The 20,659-nt window shown below is 38.2% G+C and overlaps 1 protein-coding gene across 1 annotated transcript; it reads left to right on the top strand.

The window, feature by feature from the left end:
- Window positions 1-715: 715 nt before the first annotated feature.
- On the top strand, window positions 716-12,908 carry LOC145777428 (uncharacterized). The gene is made up of 19 exons (XM_082588800.1): window positions 716-904; window positions 1,216-1,341; window positions 1,984-2,166; window positions 2,498-2,632; window positions 2,878-3,003; window positions 3,267-3,404; window positions 4,034-4,156; window positions 4,834-4,950; window positions 5,648-5,742; window positions 6,349-6,571; window positions 6,968-7,105; window positions 7,469-7,638; window positions 8,302-8,450; window positions 8,660-8,795; window positions 8,903-9,003; window positions 9,221-9,416; window positions 9,924-10,020; window positions 10,375-10,488; window positions 11,191-12,908. The coding sequence occupies exons 1-19, from the start codon at window positions 823-825 to the stop codon at window positions 11,427-11,429; spliced, it is 2,688 nt and encodes an 895-aa protein (XP_082444926.1). The 5' UTR covers window positions 716-822; the 3' UTR covers window positions 11,430-12,908.
- Window positions 12,909-20,659: the final 7,751 nt, after the last annotated feature.

Raw genomic sequence — 20,659 nt, 5'->3', positions numbered from 1 at the left:
TGTTGTTAATGAAAGGGTTGTGTTGTTGTGTGAAGTTAAAACAGTGCAAAGAACTAACTCAAGTTAATATCAAGCGGAATTCATTGGATAGCAAACTCAAAAAAAGTTTTTCGACAATTACAGTATAACATGCTGCAAAGGGTTATTGTTCGTTTTAATGCATAATATTTTGTCTCATTATTATCTTTTTGTGCGAACTACGCTACACTTTGGTAAATGCTTCAGCTTGACTCGTTTTCAAAAAAAAAATTGACGTAGCTTTACAAAAGGAATTAAACTGTATTAAAAAAAACTTGAATTGTTTTTATATCAACTAAATAACTCAGCAGCAAGTCCAATTCAATTATTGTTGTGTACAGTTAAACCAACAAAACTATCGTTTAGAGCTTATAAAAATACATTGTGATATTTTGATGTCTGTTTAAAACAACCTGTCTTTTTGTCCAAGTTGAAAAGATATTTTTCTTTCAATTTTCTTTTTTGTCCAAGTTGAAAAGATTTTTTTCTTTCAATTTTTAAATGTACAAAAGAAAGCCCGTTAGTTTAAGCCGATAAGACAGCCAAAAGAAACTACGTGAAACGTATTTTTTTATCGCTTTATTGAAGAAATAACATTGAATTTTTTATTTTTGTTTTTTGATGTCAAATTGGAATGCAGTCAGAGTTGCTGTTATAAATTCTTTCTTTCATTCACTGTATAATATTCACAGAGCTAGGCCTATTTACGACCAAACATCGTAAATTGCTAAACATTTTCTGTACCAATTTATTTGCGTAACTTGTAAAGACAATTAGTCAAGTTGACAGCGATCGACAGCGACTATGAAATTGCTAGCCATCTCCGCTTTACTCTTTGCTGCTCTTTTCATGCCAACAACCGGCCAATCCCTTGTTCCTGACGCAGGTAACACGTTGTTTAAACGTCAGAACTTTTGCTGTAAAGAAGAATTTTTTGTTTCAATTTTTGAAGAAATTTCGATTTACGGTAGAGATACACCAAAATAAATCTAAAAACAATGTGTTTTCAGGTAGCGATAATTCCACCCCAGGTGTGGATTGTTTTCAGCACTATTGAAAGTATATTGCTGGGGTAAAAAGTTGATTATAGCCTATGTTTGCTTTAAGTCTGTTAGAAATTTATCAATTTGCCGTAAATTTTCTTTTCTAATGCTGTTTCATCGCAATATTCTCATATCAGTTATAATTTTGTTTCAGTATTTCGGATCTTTAATGTGACGTATGATTCTGGTGGTACGACTGTAATTGCTTCGACTGAAACGGCTGTATACATTGATGAAGCGGCTGCAACGTCTGCTACATTTAGCGCTAACACTGAAATGGGTGAGTTTGGAACATGTTTTCAATAATGCGGAATAATTTCATGCTTCAGTGGCTTGTGAATGCAAAAATGAAATGTAGTCTATTCTACAGTACCGTGTTGCCGCATTCACAGAATTTTAAATTTTTTCTTTGCTAAACGTACCAGTGGACATAATAAGCAAATGAAATGATTAAATTAGAGGAATGGAAAATCGCGTTTGATACAACTGTGAAAAAGGACTTTTGATCCCATTACTATAAAACAGTACTAGAGTTCAATATTTCTTGTTCTACTATTTTCTTACTTTTCGAAAAGAAAAAGCTGAAAGAAAATTTTGGTGAGGAACTTAGAATTGAAACGAAAACAAAAACATGCTTTATAATATAAAGTCTTGCGGTACAATCAGCAATCACAAGAAAAAAATCTCCTATCTTTAAGCTTAGTATCTAAAATCAGTAGCATTGACAGGGAGGCGTCCAGAGGGTAATTGTAAAACCGGACCCAAGATAATTTTAGGGGCCCGAAAACTTTTCAAAGGGCCCGGAAGCATAAAGAAATCATAACATTTTGATTTGAGGTCCAAGAATCACGTTTGTGCCGGGCCCAAAAGATCCTCTCAACGGCCCTGTCTGGAATGCTAATAATATAATTTGTCTTTGCAGTTCAGGACGGTTGTTCCACCACTTTCCATCCTTGCCATGCCAATGCTATTTGCACTGACCTTAACGGGACACTCGGCATCATCCAATGCAGATGCAGATCTGGCTACAACCAAACCGCTAGCACAGACACTTACAACCTACCCAACACCACGGCTATCATTCCCGACGGGACGAATTGCCCAGGTTCAAATGAACAAAGAATAATTTAATCTTTTTTGTCATGGTCTTGTTTAAGTATTAAATGACTTATAATCTTTTTATAACTTCACGAATCTCTCTATACACATGAACGTTTCTTACACTTTCTTAGAAGTTTTCACAGAATGCAAAAAAGTAATTAGAATTAAAAAGCCATTAATATAGTTTTTTTCTCTAGCACCTACTGTACAGTACTATAATACCGAAACTAAAAATATAGACTAAGCTATACTTTTATCATTACATTGAACATTAACGCTTTTTCATCGAAAGTATCTGACCGGACAGCTCATAAATCAAAATGTTAACTATGTAGACATCGACGAATGTGCAACTGGAAACGCTACAGTCTGTGGGGTTGGCACCGACCAATGTTTCAACTCTGCTGGAAGCTACTCTTGCAACTGTACCAGTGGATACACATACAACACCGCTGCCCAAGCTTGCGAAGGTTGGTTTGATACAGTAACTCCCCAGACAGCAATGCAACCGTTTTTTTACATTGATTCAACGTCTGCAGACGTTGTAAAAAATGATTGATTTAATTTGAAAAGATGATTCATTCAGAACTAACTTGGTCTAAAAAGCATAACTATAAAGAATTTATAACTTAGACATTGTATGAAAACGCTTTTGCAGGGGAGTTACCTTAAAGGGAACAACAAATCCTATTCAGATAATGTTGCTTTAATTCAGATATCAACGAATGTTCAAACTCAACTTTGAATGACTGTGCGACTAATGCCACTTGTACTGACACTGCTGGGGGTTTCAGTTGCGCTTGCAACACCGGCTTCTCTGGGGACGGTGTCACTTGCACAGGTGATCTTATCGACTAGTATTTTTCACTTCCATAATATTTCTACAACTTTGTCTTGTAAAATATCATGCTGCAAATAGCCTACTTTTTTTTGCAAAAGTTGGTTTGTTGCTAAAAATTTGTAGCGGAAAACTCAGTTTCTATTTGAGTCGACTGTACCTGAATTCAAATATTCATAAAAATAAAATATTCATTAACAGCTTATTTTGTTGCTGTTGGTCGACTTGAACTATTTGTTTGTTAATCAAACGGCATATCTTTCTAGAAATTGACGAATGCGCAACCCGCAGCATCACCTGCGGTGGAAACGGAAACTGCACTGATCCAGTGGGCGCTACATATTCGTGTACCTGTAATTCCGGGTATTTTGAAAACCGAACTGTAGATCCATATGAGTGCCAAGGTAACTAGTGTTTGCACAGTTGTTTTTACGATTAGCCTAAATTACTTGAAAGAGTCTCTTACAAAACAATTAAACTACACAGTTTAAGGTAGTTTAGGCTTTAGAGTATCGCAACAATCTTTCTGTTTTTTTAGCAGAACGGTTCTTTTTTTTTCCTCCTCTTCTTCTTCTGGCTTTATTCCTGCTTCAAGTAGGGTTGCCGGTGCAGAGTTTAATCCTCCACATCACTCTGTCAGCAGCATCTTCCTCCTTTACTCCCACTACATCCATATCTTCTGCTACACTATACTAGTATCTATTCATCTTTTTACGGCCTTCCTCGCTTTCTCACACCAACTTCAAATCGTCTTATTTTTTTTCTGACATATCTTTGTCGTCTCTCTTTACGACATGATCCAACCATTTAAGGCGTGTCTTTTTCAACTTGTCTTCCAGCTCTCTGATTTGCATTCGTTCTCTGATGATTTCCTTTCTTATTGTTTTTCTTTTGTTTTGTTTTTTTAATAAACTAAACATTTCCCATGAAATCCGAAAGTTATTTTTATATAATTCAAGTAAAAATACAACTGCAATGCTACAAGATAAACAATTTGATAAGTTATTTTCTAAAAAAAAAAAACTGTTTGCAGATACCGACGAGTGCACTGATGGATCTTCGGATTGCGATGCCCAAGCCACATGTACAAATTCTCCAGGCAGCTTTACATGTGCATGCCAAAGTGGTTACACGGGATCTGGAACTTTCTGCAGTGGTACATGTGTTAACAATTAATCATATTTTCCTTAAAAGATCACTTATACTTTTCATTAAAATTCAAAAGTTGGCCTATACAACTTTTGCAAGGTAGAGATTTTGTGTATTAAATTTATCTGCCACAGAGATAATGATGACTGTAATAAACGATAACTGTAATTAATGAATATAATTAAGTTTTATGGCTAATAAACTTTCTATTTTTCTCATTCATAAATAGTTTTTCTGGAATCCACGAAAGCTGGAATGGCATCCTCTGAAAAACAAAAATGCATAAATTTTCAGCGACAAAAATGTGCTCAGACTGTGCAATGTTTTGTAGGAATAACTTAGAATAAAACTTTAATGAAATAAATACAACACTTTATGCATTTGTAACATTGAACCAAAGTGATGACGCTCTATTAACTTTCAGGTTTACAATGCAATACAAATTAATTTGTTTTTACAAGACAACCCAATCATGTTTATCTAAAAATCTATTTCGATCTACTAAGTCAAGGTTATAGCAAATAGAATCTATTTAAATAAGCTTTACGGAAGATGATTTAGATTCTTGTGGGTCCGCCTCGAAATTGATTTAACGAAGTACCATTAAGCTGACTCGAATGGAATGTGGAGGAATGTAGTGAATTCAACATCTGTCGAAACATATTTCTTCTTTTCCTCTTCCAGACATTGATGAATGCGCCACCACTCCTTGTGACGACAACGCAACCTGCACGAACAACGCCGGGAGCTTCACATGCGCTTGCAATTCTGGATTTACTGGCAACGGAACGACTTGTGAAGGTAGATTTGCATTTTCGGTTTTTAAAATCTCATAAAGACCTTGTGGAAGACATTGGTTTCTACTACTCCACGATTTTTCGCACTTTGTTTCCCAATGCGAGAGTTAGAGGTCTGCAAAGGTTGATCCGGCTTGATGGCGGCTCTCAAAAGGCTCCAATCATGGACCTTGATGGCAGTGAGGTTCTTCTTCTGGAAGTCGTAGTCTCCCATACCAACGTAGGCTCCACTATCGCACGACCTCTTCTAGTTGCTGCACGCAAATATTGTTCCTCAGCACTTCACTTCGTAGTTAAAATGATTGATTCGGAACTGAATTGCTCGCCACGTAAAACACTTCTTATGTTAATTGTTAATATTTGCTTAAGCTTAGTTGGTCTCTGTAGAATTAATGTCAGAAAGACTAATTTGTTGGCTGGCTATAAACTCTAGAGCAGATGAGCCATGACCACTTATTTTACAGTCATGTATGAATTTGATGCATTAGGTTTTGGGTGGTGCGTAGTTTTCGTTATAAACCTCAACTGTTTTAAACAAATAGTTCACAAATCTTGAGACAGTTATACAAGTTAGTTCATTGCATTTCTTTGAAAGTGTTTTACAAACTTTATTGCTGGTATCATGTCAAAGTAATACAGTACATGACAAACAAGTACAAAACCAAATGGAGCGTTCACAATTGTTTCTTGTTGCTTTGCAGCGGCGGCTTTGAGCTTTTGCTACAGACTGTCACTTACCTTTGAAAATTCGACCAGCGGAGATATAGCATCACGGACCACTGACGCCGACAGCGCGGTAGGAGATTGCATTTTGAGTTTTATCCTATCGAACCCTCTTTATTTAATAATATAATTGATTTACCTATCGTAAAAAAGATCAAAAAAGAAAATACATATTGAGTTTTCTGCCAAAAAACTGGCATGCTTTGTGGAAAATGTGATCATAACACTAACAATAATATTTTTGCTACAAGTGGTTAATGTTTACCCACGTTGGTTAATGTTGAATTTAATATTATGGGCCCAGTTTAATTTGCTTCGATGAAGGCTGAAGTTTTCGAGTTTTTGGATGAAGTGAAATTATTTTTTTAAATCAAGACAATGATCTTTGTGACGAAATGTTACAACACAAATTGCAAACCGCTTCGTTTCGAATTTGAAACTTGTTTTTCCAAACAAAACAATTTTTTTTTAAGTAGCCTAATGCAAAAAACTTTGCATTGAAACCGAGTTAGATTCGTTCTGGACCAACTCTAACAATCCACTGAGAACGTAGACCAGGTCAAACCGTTCAAATATTATCAGATATACCTAGGAAGCAAAGTTGTACAAGCACTTGTATTGCACAGCAAGTATATAAATTCAATAGCAACTTTGCAATACAAGCTTTTTCTTTTTCCAGGTTTCTAACTTCTTGAGCGAACTTCAAGCGGGTTCGGTTGGATTTTCGTATGCTAATTCATCACATACTTTCGAAGCGGTGTTGGGAAACACCTCCGTGACCGAATTCATCATCCAAGTTTGTCTGAATGAAAGTTCGCAAACCGAAGCCCAACTGACAGCTACTTTGGCCGCTTTTAACTTCACCAGCACAGCAATTGGGGGATTTGCTATATCTGTGCTAGGTAAAGCAGCCTAACAAGTTTTGTGCCTAACAAACGCACTGTTTAAGCTTTCTGATAATAAAATAACCTGTTTGCTGGTAGTTTTGTTTTTAGGTTAGCAACACCCATAAACGATGAATGCACCGCACAAAACACATCAATGTTAGGCTAATAGCACAACCTACATTTTCATAAGGCTCTGTAAACATCGTTTTCCTAACGCGATTCCATTTTTAGAAATAGACAAATCATATTTTGCTGCTTCAGATAAAGATGCAATTGTAAGCAGAAATTATTTTTTTCTTTCTAACTTCAGGTTAGAATTATTATATAGCACCATGATATTTTTTGACATTGTCACAAAATCTGACAGATAAGTCTATGAACCAATCATCATTATTTTCGTCATTATGACAGAATATGACGAGTGCATAACGAACTACGGAAACTGTTCGAGTGATGCGGACTGCGCCAACACCGATGGAGACTTTACATGTACCTGTCGTGAGACCCATGCCGACCGATCGACCAGTGGAGTCAACGGAACTATCTGTGGTAAAAATAACACAGCGATTTGATTCACAAGCTAACGTTTACAAATCGTAATGCTTTTGTAATACTTAGGCTACAGTGTTACATCTGGTAATTCCTAACAGCAGAAACCCAAAGAGGCAATTAACTAAACCTGCATGAAAGATGCATTAACTACATTTAAGTAAGCAGCCTATATTTAATCAATAATTTGAGTGGTTAAGCCCTTGATAAGAACTATATACATAAATGTACAGTAATTTGTTACAGTTGTCGGTCAGATAATTTTGCGAAATGATAGGCCTACAAAGATTTTATGATTGATAAAAGGCCTGCACATGCCATCATAGGTTTCTTGAGTAAATTTTTATCTTGATATTTTTACAGACCTTCCTACCAGTTTTACTTGCTCGTCCAGCACTGTAAATGTGACGGGATATCTGCCTTACTTTACCAACCTTGGGATAAGCGATTCTGAGCTCACGTTGGGAACATGCAGTGGAACAGTGTCTGGCGACGATATTTCTTTCATTGGGGACTGTGGGGCTACGGTTGAGGTAAATGTTGATACTTTTTGTGGCTTTAAAAGACTAAAAAATTATCAGTTAGATGATGCACCTTAAGTAGCCTAATTACGAGAGAGAGAGAGAGAGAGAACATACCACGTGTTCACATCGGACGTGACACATTCATGGTCGTTAAGAAGATAGTGTGAGCCCAGTTCCAACAGAAAATTCCTAAACTTCCAAGCAAGATGCCAATAAAAAAAAAGAAGACAATCCTTTCAGGAAAAGAAAATTATTGATAAATTTATCTAAAAAGAGTGATTTTGATCAAAAGGAAGTTGTCTCTTAAAAAGAAATCTCGAAGAAATAAAAATATATGATAAAATTTTCCACAAGATAAGCTGTGCTTTTATCAAGTTTTCAAGCCTTCTAAAAATTTCTGCTCCTTAAAATCATTTCGTGCCCGGTCAAAAAAATCTTTTGATCACTTTCGTCAACGCTACTGCGCATAGAGGAAGATGAACCTGAGTTTTAAAAGAGCGAAGCTGATGAGAGATGTTCCACACAAGACTTACTTTCAAATCTACTCACGGCAACACAAAATTGACTATCAACCTTCATTCCGTTGGAAGAGTGTTGTATAGCAATTTTGCTTTAACTTATAGATGCACTTTTTGTGAAAATAATAAGCTAATTAAAAGTTTTTAATTGCAGAGCAATACAACTCATCTCTCTTACAAATGGAATCTTACAAATGTAAATGAATCAGCTGCTCTCACCATTGGGACTTACGTCACTATCCCAGTGACGTGTACCTTTGACCGAACACAGAATGTGACTTTCAACGTCACGGCTGAACGACAGTGAGTTTAGCTTGAATAATTGCATATTTAAGCATCCCGTTCTACTAAGACTCGTCTTTTTTTGCAAAATTATTTTTACAATGATTCAATGTCTTCTACCGTTGAATTGACTTAAGAAGGGTTTAGTTTGCTGACTAGAATGTGCCAAACCGAAAGACGCAACTGTGCGTCAACGTGCAACGTCTTTTTCACTTAGAAATTACTTTCAGGGACATTGTGTTCAATGATGACCTGAACAACCTGCCTGGTGAGGCCTATGCATTTATCTCAGAGGCGTTCACAAATGCAGCAGTAACCAATCCCTTGACAGGAGCGGTTCCAACGGACACAAAAATTTACTTCCGGGTATGACACTACTTGGCGTAAAAGTTGATATTTTTATTGTGCTTGATCAATTTTTACACAGCTCAGTAATGAAGGGCACAATTTTCAAACTTAACGTCTCTATTTAGCTTGGGACATCCAATACATTGCCATCAGATGTTAGGATACAGTGCAACTCTTTCTCCACTGCGGCTGCAGACGGGTCTTCTTCATCTATCGAACTTCTGGAGTAAGTATCTAAGACGTGATTTGTAGTAACAACGGCGAAATAAGTACCAACGGCGAAATATGCATTATATAAAATTTCTATCCACAAAAGTTACCCTTATAACACTTTTTTGCAAGAACAGCTACAAAATCGACTTCAATGTGTTTTTTAAAAATCAAAAATAATCTTAAAATCGAATAATAAATTTCCAGTCACACATTTTTTGTTTTCTTTTCAGTGGTAGCGGTTGCCCTGCTTCTCGTACCGGTTTAAACGGCCCCATATTAGATACATTGGACATTGTCAGAAACGGCGCCTCATCGACTGCAGTCATTGGTGTCGACAGCCACTTCTACGGTACATCTAGGGTAACCATGGCAACGTTCGAGGTGACGGCATGTGTGGAAACCGGGGGGAGCACTTGTGACCTGGCGGTGAGTAAGAACACAAGAAAAATGTTTTGCAAGTTATTGTCTGGTTCTAGCAGAATTGCCATAAGACACAAAGTTGTTGTATGGTTGGTCTAAAGCCATATTGTTCTTGATTATTTTCGTTGAAATGATAGGCTACGACGCCACGTATAGACTGTGTGTAGCTCATGTAGCTAGAATATGTATTTAATTATACCATCAAATAACTTATATCGTTTTGTAAGCTCAAAATAGACTATTTACCAAAAAGTTTTTGCTATAAAGTTTTGTATACATGCAATTGTATTACGTTTTTATTAAACGTTCGCTGTGCAAAGTTATATAATCTGCAGTAGACACTTTAGGATGCAGAAATAGTTAAACTATGGAAACACCAAAGCAAATATTTAATATAACTATAGGACAATGTAAACACTGTTTCATGCAAAGCAAAGCTGGGAACATCAGAGAATACTTATCCAATGTAAATTTTAAACCATTTCCTCAAACAAATTGTGTCTTACAAAACAGGGTTGTAGCCGAAGAAGACGTTCCATCGTTTCAGTTCGAATGAAGAGAGAAGATGAACAGAGAGGAACAGTGCAGGTCGCCTTCGAGCGTTCTCCTGGTGAGAAAACTATAAGTTAATGCTACGATGCAACGAACCTAAATGTTGAGGTAATCGGTGCGAACCTCTCAATGCGCACGTGACTCTGTTTTGAAAAAGCACTTCATAAAACTTTTGAAGATTGATTGAAACACTAAGATTTGCTTCTTCGTCTCTATCGGCTTGATCCCAATTGTCAGTTGGGCTACCAGGCCCTAAGCATGACTATAGTAGCCTAACGTCAAAAATGATAGTGATAAAATATTGATGGAACCTAAGTCTCTGGTATTAACCTTTTCAATAGATTTTCAAGGCATTATTAAAGTTGTTCTATAAGTTAACATTTATAATTTTAACTACAATTTTGAAATTCAGATGACATTTGCAACCGGGATTGTGTTGACGGTGCCTGTGTGCTTGATGCTGCCAGAAATGAGCAATGCGTATGTGCTGACGGCAGTTATAAGAAATCAGATGGAACCTGTGCAAGTAAGTGAAATTTATTAATAAGCCACTGTTATGGAGCCCACCATGTAAAAAAACACTTATGCAATGACTAGCGGCATATGGTTTTCAGCATACAGCTGACAGTCTATGATGCTTACATTGAAAGTAGGCAGGTTAAGCTTAAAAAGCAGGATGACAAAAGTACTACTGTAGAACATGCCCAATATGAATCAAGGCATGTAGCATACGATAATTAATATACCTAAAAATAACATAGTACTGTAAATTAATACAATATTTATAATTAATTATTATGAACTAACAAAAAAGTAAATCACAATAAGAGTAAAAGCAATGTCTTCTAAACAGCGGATGTAGAAACAGTATTTGGAAATAGCTTATTATAGCTTGTTCCAAACATGTGCTCGCTGAAACATTAACTAAAAATCTAGTCTCATGGTCAAGGGTCCAACTTTGTATTGGAGATCTGGAGGGGACTATCTGAGAAATTGGTGTACCAAATTTCACGTCATTTTGCTAGTTACAAATAAATTTTTACAATTTTTGAGGAGCATATGACAAAATGCCATTTCAAACTCTAGATGCAGTCGTGTTTGTGCAATGAAGATTATCCTAAAACCTGAAACATCAACAAAACGAGTTGTGTCTTTAGTTCCATCCGACAAGAACCTTACTGCTTATTCTTATGCCCGCACTAACGCTAATGTTCTGAATTTTTAACAGGAATTGCTATTGTTGATGATGGTGATAATGATGAAGGTGATAATGATGAAGGTGATAATGATGAAGATGAAACAACTTCTGGTACGGACCAAACCCTCATGATCGCGTTGATCGTGCTTGGTTGCGTGCTCGCATTGTTGGCAGGAATCCTGATTTTCGCTTGTTTGTACCGAAAGAAAAACGAAAATCAAAAAGATTATGAGCTGAGTCATGTGAACACCCACGCAATTGGAAAGTGATTCCTGCAGCCTCGACCGTGCTATTTAAAAGTCTCGTTTTGTCATTTTGTTTACCGTTGCCAATAGTTTAACTTATAAAAAATGTAAAACAGCATTAAAATATGCAAAACAGTTATTCAAAAGATCTGAGCTATCCGTTTGTTCATCAAACAGCAAGATATTTCGATGGCATCAGCTGCAAAAGTGGAATTAATCTATACTGTAGGCCTACTGATGACGATTGCATAATGGGATATATTTCGAAAAATTAGCCTCAAAAATATTGTTGCAGCTTCCGTTTTCAAATGTTCTATATTTTCATATGTGGTAGTAACGCCTATCATTTGTAAGATGCATCAAAGCAAGTAGGCAGCAACGAATTCAATACTAAATGTACAGCAAACTAACTACTGTACTTCTACTGCACACAAACATTTAGTGCCTACCATGAAAGATCGAATAGCTTAAGGTTGACGTTGAAATATGGACTTTGAACAATTTTGAAATAAAAATTTGTGAGTCCGTTATTTCGATATCAACATAAACTATTTGGTCTTTGCTTGCAAATTGTGTGTGAGTAAAAACATCTTTTTTTAAATTTTAATTTCGTTTTCCATCTGCTAAAAGAAAAAACATTGAAGTAGATACAGGCAACTTAGCAACTGGAAACCATTTTGTGCGTTTGAGATAAGTGTTTGAAAATCGAATGCAACTGTTGCAGGACTAGCATTTTCGATGTTTGCTTTCAATCAATTTGACAAAATATTTGCAAGTCTTCAAAATAATTGTTCAATCATAACTTATTTGAAAATATAAATGTACTTGTCGGTACATAAGTAGCCTACATGTAGTACAGTAGCCTACATGTTACATGTACACTGTTTTCGGGAGCGGTATGAGAAAAATTTTACCAAAGTATCCATTTTGCTGAAAGTTCTATTATGTTGCGTATTCTTTTAAGTTGAACCGCGATATTTTTCTTACTCTGTTGAACTATTTATGATTATGTGGTGGCAAGACTCGGTATAAAGTGACAAAATTTGCCGTTTTTTCTTAACTTGCATGCAACGTTTATGACGCAAAATCGATGCACTTTGTGGTTTGTTTGACTTTGAGAAAAGATCTGTACAAACTGTTCTCGTACTTCAACAACAGTTTCAGCTTGAGTCAATTTTTTCTTGCAGTTTTGTTGTGTTTTTTCCTCATTCGTCCTTGTTCGTTTTCTATCTGTGCATGGCATTTGTCGCTTACATAAACCATTATATTGGAACTTTGAGGCACTTCGACTGAAGCAAAGAAAATATGTTTCGTATTTTTGTTACAACTTTATGTTACAACCAATTCACCAAAGTTATCTTAAACCAAGAAGTTCATTTTACAGGCCATTTGTTAGCTCGCTGAATTCCTGTGCTGAAACAGACTGGCTACTGCTCTTGTATGTAAATCATAGGCGTAGTATGACATAGCGTAATGTTGTTTCAACTACAATAAACGACCATAAAAAAGATTGCGTCATCCAAAAGCGTTTTACATTAGCATTTTCTACAGTAGACGTCATAGAATCGTAAACAAACGTCAGAAGATTCAAAGTGACATTTGTCAAACACCAAAGACCTGGTAGTTCTTGTTCTATTCTATTTTTGCAAGTTTACTAAATAATGATGATGTCGGTGTGATATTGACAGTTACAGAACAAACACAGCAAGTCGCAGAGGATTCATCTTATGAAACAGGTGTAATTTTGCAGCTCTCCCCATCACGTGGTCAGAGCTATCGCCATGTTGAGACCAGAGTCGATAGAACTATATCACAATTGATAGAACAATAATAGAATAACCTCCCAAAATCAAATGATTAGAATTAAGAAAACCCATTTATAAAATGCCAGTGAAAACAATTTAGATACTCATCGCAAGTCGAATCAATACTTGCCAAGAAAAGATCTCATTACCGACTCAAAGACTTCTCTTCCGGATTCCGTACAACAAGCAGATAAGAATGGGTAACGGCTAACAGACTTATCAGAAACCAGACTCAAACTGCTCAAAGACAACATCAATAGGACACTCCGAGCAGCCCTGGATTCCGCACTGCAAATTCGGCGTTCAGGACGTCCATCCCCTGGTCAAGGGTTGCCCAGTCATCAAAATCAGTGGTAGATATGGAGCAGTACATGAATGCGGCAACGTGGCGATGATGGCAACAAGTCAAACACTGGTTGAAACAACAAAAAGACCGCATATGCGATGTGTACACCACGCGATTCTACTATCACAGAAGACCGTTGGCATTAATGGGATGTCTGAAAATCTTTACGGTCAGCATAAATGCTACACTGATAGCGTATTTATAATTTGCAGGTTGCTGTAGCACATGGAGTACATTGACCAATCACAAAGCAGAATTTAACACGGCTAAGAAAAACAGGGCGGCAAACGCTTAGTAAGAACTTCAAGCTTGCGAAAGTTGGTAAAGTCTTTGACTCTAAAGCTTTCAGGTTTGTTAAAGATGAAAGTTGAAAAGAATTAAAAGGCAATATTTGGCGACATTTTTGCGACAAAGTTTATACGTCCTCGCTATCATTTGCAAAAGTATTTCTGAACCATTATGCCTCACAAAAACTTCAAATTATATTTTAAAACTTTGTGGGGTAACATGACGCATTCGGGATTACGAATCAACAGTAGAATCCAAGCAGTTCTAGATTAGAAATTGTTCTACTGTAGAACGGAGGTTAGATTAATAATAATTAAAGGTGCACTGCAACGAAAATAAATAGCTTTTGTATTCATAGATCTTTATGAAAAAAAGCGATTTGTAACAACAAAATTTTTTTGGGGTTTGTCATTACCTCAAAAATCTAAAAAAATGGATATTGATTTAAAGGATTCTGATTGGTCAAAATCTTTGATGACGTAGTTGGTTGTTCAGGCAGAATTCAGAACCACTGTTTTGTATACAAATAAACTATAAACAAGTGGGCTACATAAACAGAGAACAATTTTATACTTGAGTTTTACGCGTTGAGATGGTTTTTTGTATGGCTCCCGGTTGTAGTAGCCTAACGGAAGAATCATGAAAGGGGTACACTTTCATCGTTTACCTCTGAATAATAAAGACAAGCTTAAGAAATGAATCTCTGCGATGAAACTCAAAAATCCACCAGTCAACAAGCACTGCCGTGTGTGCAGCGACCAGTTTCTAGCCAGCGATTACCAGCGTGATCTACGGGCAGAGCTACAGGGCACCACACAGGCGCGGATCTAGGAGTTTTTTTGGGGGGGGGGCAGAAAATTTGAAAATGAATTAAAAAGTAATAAAAAGATAAAACAGATATGAACAATCAGTGGCGTAGCCAGGAATTTGGGGGGTTTTGACGGCCGGCGGGCAAAGCCCGAAGGCGTGTTCGCCAAAGACGACACCCAGCGGCGGGGGTCTGGGGGGCCTCTCCCAGAAAATTTTGAAAAATTACTTTGAATTTTAGAGAAATAAAACATAGTAACTTTAGCGGGTTTAGCATACTTTATTTCACACAAAATATAACATAATTAAATAAAATAAACTCAAACGTTTTCGACACGTACGTGTGTCCTCATCAGGAATTAAATCTGCAATACATAAAATGAAAAATCGTAAGGTAAATTTGACTATGCACTGTAACTGTAACGACACTCTGGACTGAAAGCACAAACTGAACAAATGATACGAGAATGATTGCGAGTAAATTATGCGGTGGGAAACAGATCACGTGAGGTGTAGACTACAGGCATTGGACAAAACAATTAGAACACACACAAAAGGAACGATGAGCCACAAGCGAATAACTGCCGGTTGAGAGATGGATTGTTACGTTTGATTCTTAAGGCTTCCATGATCTTAGTCTGAAAATCAGATCTGCCTCGAGAGATGATTTTAAATTGGTCGATCGAGACATTGTCAGTGTACGTTTCACAAGAGGCGATGTGCTCTTGAATTGCACTTTTAGTTGTTAGGTTTGGGTTTAAGTGCTTTGGGTTTAAGTGATCACCTCACGTGATCTGTTTCCCACCGCATAATTTACTCGCAATCATTCTCGTATCATTTGTTCAGTTTGTGCTTTCAGTCCAGAGTGTCGTTACAGTTACAGTGCATAGTCAAATTTATCTTACGATTTTTCATTTTATGTATTGCAGATTTAATTCCTGATGAGGACACACGTACGTGTCAAAAACGTTTGAGTTTATTTTATTTAATTATGTTATATTTTGTGTGAAATAAAGTATGCTAAACCCGCTAAAGTTACTGTGTTTTATTTCTCTATGGTTCAACAAAGCAAACTCTCTACCAAAGCTTTACTTTGAATTTGGTGCATTCTGAGAGCATTTTCAACAAAAATATGGGTATAAATATTCCTGTAAAATGGTGCTGTCCGGTGGCATAGCAAAAGGATAAGATCATGTTTTCTTCAGTATTTTTTCGGTAATAAAGCTAAGTCTCTATGTTTTCTTGTTGCTAATTCCTGGCTGAGATGTTTGGTATTGGCAAAACTCGCTCTTTTAATGCAGTTTCGCTTAAAATTTGGCAACCTTTGTTTTAGAGACATAACTTAGAGACTGAAAGCATCATTCTCAATATCATGACGTCACACGCGTGCCAAAGGGGGGGTTTTAAGTCCGCTGTGGGACTAATATCAGTTGTTTAAAAGCATATCAAACCATTCAACAATTTCTCACAAAATTTCGGGGGGGGGGGCCGGGCCCCTTGGGCCCCCCCATAAATCCGCGCCTGGCACCACATCTAAACATTTGCTCATCCCTGAAGTTGTCCCTTCTGTCTTTGATTTTTCAAGATATGTGAAAGCCACTGTTACAGCAGTGCCAGCAAAACTTGATCGACCTGGGTCCTATGGGTCCACATCTCTGAGTAAGAGCGGGCGTTCGGATCGAATAATAAAGCGGAAAATGAACGAAGTTTTAAAACAGTAAAACATTGGCAGGGTAGGCAACTCTAAACGCATAGTTTTGTTTCATATAAACCATTTGGTTCAAGCCAATTATTTTCTTGCATTTTTTGCAGCTTTACCAGGCAGTGGATCAACAATTGATATCTACGCCAATCCCAGACTATGAACCACCTACCCCTGCAGAACCTAAACTTTCCACCCCTGTGGAAGTTTCAGAATCTGAGCAAGTAGTCACCAAGTTATTGTCTACCTGCAGTACAGGCACACAGACAGACCCTCTTCCCTCTCCACCACTTTTCTCTGCGTCATGTTGCCAGGCACCAAGGATCAGCACAACCAGAAAACTAGCCACACAGGGTCCCATCACAGCGAGGAAGTCTCGGACCATGTTAAACCTGGATTGTTCATTTTTTAGTGATACGTCATTAGAAGTCGATGAGACGTATGAGCTATCTGACTGCAGCAGCAGTGAAGGCCTACATGAGACAGATGAAGAAGAGATTGTCTGTTCAACAAAGACTACCAACCTGTTAGTATTTGAAAATAAATTACTGCAGACAGTCGACCTCCCGGTCTCATCAGTGCAGTAGTTACACTGGAATGGCCATGGAGATATGTCCTCCACAGGCCTGGATTAACCATTGTGCTAGGGTGTGCTAAAGCACAGGGGCCCCGCAGACAGAGGGCCCCACTTTTCCTAAAAATGAAATAAATAAAATAACAAATTTTTCCTGAAAAACATTTTCAAGAAAAGAAATTAAGAAAAGTGGGGCCCCTCTGTCTAAAAAAAGTAACACATTTATCAATATATCTCCCCCTTCAATGCAACTGCTGACTTGCTAGAAACTTCTGCTGCAAGAGATAAATTTAGGATAAAACCATTTATTCCAGTGATTGATGCTCTTCGCTCTCATTTAAGCAGAAGAGCTACTGTGTACAAAAGAGTTGCTAAGAATTTCTTGTTTTTAATTGATCTTCATGCATCAAAGCAATAGATTTTACAGAGTGCTATGAATTTAGCGAAAGAGTTTCCTACTGATGTTGATCTCTGTCTTGTTGATAAACTTTTGAATTTCTACCTGTATCTTAAAAAGGCTTATGGAAATAAAGCAAGTTTTAGTCATGAAAACAATTACCAGATAATAAAGAATGACAAAGTTGAAGCTGGTTTCCCTAATGTAGAAACAATTCTTAGATTGTTTCTTTGTATGATGGTCACTAAATGTTCTGGAGAAAGATCATTCTCTAAGCTGAAAAGAATCAAAAAACAATGACACACTGTCATTGTTTTTTTCGGTCTACAATGACACAAGAGCGGTTGGCTAATCTGAGCCTTCTCAGCATAGAGTGTGATAAACTGCGACTTCTCAATTCAGAAAAAAGTCGTTCGACTGAATTTCATGTTAGTTTTCTAAATCCTATTGGTAGTTAGTAGTGAATGAAAGAGCAGTTTAGAATAGAAATTCAGAATAACCTTTTATTGCAATTTGCAGTGTAGTGTGCAGTAGCCTACTAACAGTGGTCCCTTGCTACAATGTTTTCCCTTGCACGGTTTCGTTGATTTAATTTGTGTGATTTTGCATCCATTATAACGTAAACATTGTTGACTAATTTGCACATGCTTATTTAATCATCGATCACGTGCTATTTCAAAGTTATCTAACTTAGCCTACCTAAGCAAGGCTCGGTTTCCTCTGCAAGCGAAACCAGCTTACTTCCATTACGCTTCACGTAAGCTGGTAAGGGCCCCCATAAAATTCATTAGCACAGGGGCCCCATTTGACCTTAATCCGGGCCTGGTCCTCCATGTGATATTTTCCCATTTGTGGTACCTAAACAGTAACCAAAATGGTACGACTGCCGACCTTGCCAAAGTGCTCAAACTGCAAGCAGTGAGCTTTGCGCAATGCATAGCAAGGTGCCTCCAGTAAAGCGCTCAATCGGCATAAGCCAAGAGCGTCCATAACTGCAGACAGTGCACACCGTTTCGACCTCCTGGTCTCATCAGTGCAGTAGTTACACTGGAATGGCCATGGAGATATGTCCTCCATGTGACATTTTCCCATTTGTGGTACCTAAACAGTAACCAAAATGGTACGACTGCCGACCTTGCCAAAGTGCTCAAACTGCAAGCAGTGAGCTTTGCGCAATGCATAGCAAGGTGCCTCCAGTAAAGCGCTCAATCGGCATAAGCCAAGAGCGTCCATAACTGCAGACAGTGCACACCGTTTCGACCTCCTGGTCTCATCAGTGCAGTAGTTACACTGGAATGGCCATGGAGATATGTCCTCCATGTGACATTTTCCCATTTGTGGTACCTAAACAGTAACCAAAATGGTACTACTGCCAACCTTGCCAAAGTGCTCAAACTGCATTGTTTAAAAAGTGCCACGCCATCTTTTCATGCTGCTCACCAGTGGATAACATTATTAGAACATTACACAGGGTCCATGATCACAGTGACGGCTACATGCAATGAACACCATGTCTACACATGGCGCTTGTCCAACGATTTCAATATAAATGTATGAAGCTGCCAACTGAGTGAACAACCAACTACGTCATAAGGCACATAGCGCCATCCGGTGGCTGATCTTCTTTTCGTTATATTTGTCAAACAAAAAAGTTTATCAAAAAAAATTTTCGAAAAAGATAATACTTAAACACCAAAGAATCACCAAAAAAATTTTCATTTTTCATTTCAGGTCCTCTTTAAGTTGGCCGATAATTTTATAAAAAGACATTTAGTGTCCGAAAAGGGAAAATTGTTTGATTACAAAGACAAATATCCGGTTAGTTGATGGCCTACATGTCTTCAGCAAGCATTGAAACGAAAGCTTAATACAGCCTAGCCTTCACTCAATGGCAGATCTAAAAAAAAATGGAAGAATACCAAACATTAGATGAAGTGAAATTTGTAAGACAAAATGAGCAATGTAGAAGTTTTCTAATTCGTTTCCCAAAAAGGCAAAATAGTGTGGTAGGGGGTCTGGAAGGCTTGCTCTAGACCAGGGGTCCGCAAATACTTTTTGGTGCGACCCAAAAAGCAATCGTTCGAAGTCTTCGCGACCCAAATTCGGAAGCATATAATTTTGCGCAAAACACTTTGCAAATTAATATCAATTCCAATACGGTCGTCCCCACTTATTAAGGCCACATCGGGACCAGACGATTTTGGCTGCGGGAGACAATTTTCTACCACTTCTATACCTTCAGTAATTCCGGAATGGACCAAGTTGGGCTTAATAAGCGGGTGGACCTATTAACCGTGCGCTTCGTCGTCGTGCAAGCCTCTGGGGCCGAGGGTCTACTCTATCCTTTTACCAGCCCAGACTCAAGGTGTTCCCGGACTACACTGGAAGGCTACTAGAGAGCAGCCATCAGTCTTTAGTTTCATCATCCATGACACGCAGACCTTCCACTCCGTTAGGTGGCTTGAAGATGGTACAGTTATTGATGATGTGGTCTGCAGTCTGTTCCTCGGCACCACATTCACAGGAGGAGGAAGAGACCGATTCCCCATTGGTGCATGGATGAGCGGAAAAACCCAATACCCGTACGAAGACAGTTGAGGCGCACTCATGCTTGTCTTTGTAGCGTCAGGCCGATGGGGCATGTGTCGGCGTTGGGGATGAACGAATGAAGTCCGGTGGTACTTGACTTCCTTTCAGAATTCCATTTATAGTCCGCCCAAGTAGCCGCAGAGATGAAGTTCATCTGCTGCGTTGATCAGAAGTTGAGCGGCTGGCACGAATGGTTGTCTTGACTTCAGTCGACTGGGGTGCTGGTTTGGGGAAGCAAAGATCTTGTGGTGGAGAAGATGGTTAGGCTTTAGTGCCCGTCGGCCAAGAAACAGAGTGGCTTCTTCGCGACGAAGCTCAGAAGGTTGGATGCCAGCGAGAATGGCAAAATTATCCAATGGTGTGGGACGCAGGCATCCGGTAACTGTGCGCAGGGCGCTGTTTATGGCAGTGCCGATGTTATGGCAGTGTGCACTGCAGTACTAAACAGGTGCACAGTAGGCTACTTTGCTGAAGAGTAGACAAGGGCTAAGGCTGCTATACGCAAAGTGTCAGCACTCGCCTCCCAGCTGCACCTCCAAGCTGCACCCAGCTGCACCACGTTCAAAAGGAAGTGGGTTCAACACCGCTCCAGAGCACGCGGTTGTGTCTCGGCAAAGACACTTAATAGCAAGCCAAACTAAGGGGAGCAGCTGACTCAAAGGCTATATGTCACTTCGCTGCTTCCTGTCGTCTGTTGTATCTCATCAGTGATCGCAGTGTACTGTATGTTATCGCAATAGGCGCAA

Source organism: Aplidium turbinatum, chromosome 9 (genome assembly GCF_918807975.1).
Source record: "Aplidium turbinatum chromosome 9, kaAplTurb1.1, whole genome shotgun sequence".
Classification (NCBI taxonomy): Eukaryota; Metazoa; Chordata; class Ascidiacea; order Aplousobranchia; family Polyclinidae; genus Aplidium; species Aplidium turbinatum.
The sequence above is the reverse complement of the archived record's forward strand: the minus strand, read 5'-3'. Positions and strand labels throughout refer to the sequence as shown.

Coding starts and splice junctions, on each gene's coding strand:
- LOC145777428 (XM_082588800.1), top strand. CDS start 823: ATGAAATTGCTAGCCATCTCCGCTTTACTCTTTGCTGCTCTTTTCATG. Junction 4,157..4,833: donor ATCTGGAACTTTCTGCAGTG/GTACATGTGTTA, acceptor TTCCTCTTCCAG/ACATTGATGAATGCGCCACC. Junction 9,004..9,220: donor TCATCTATCGAACTTCTGGA/GTAAGTATCTAA, acceptor TTTTCTTTTCAG/TGGTAGCGGTTGCCCTGCTT.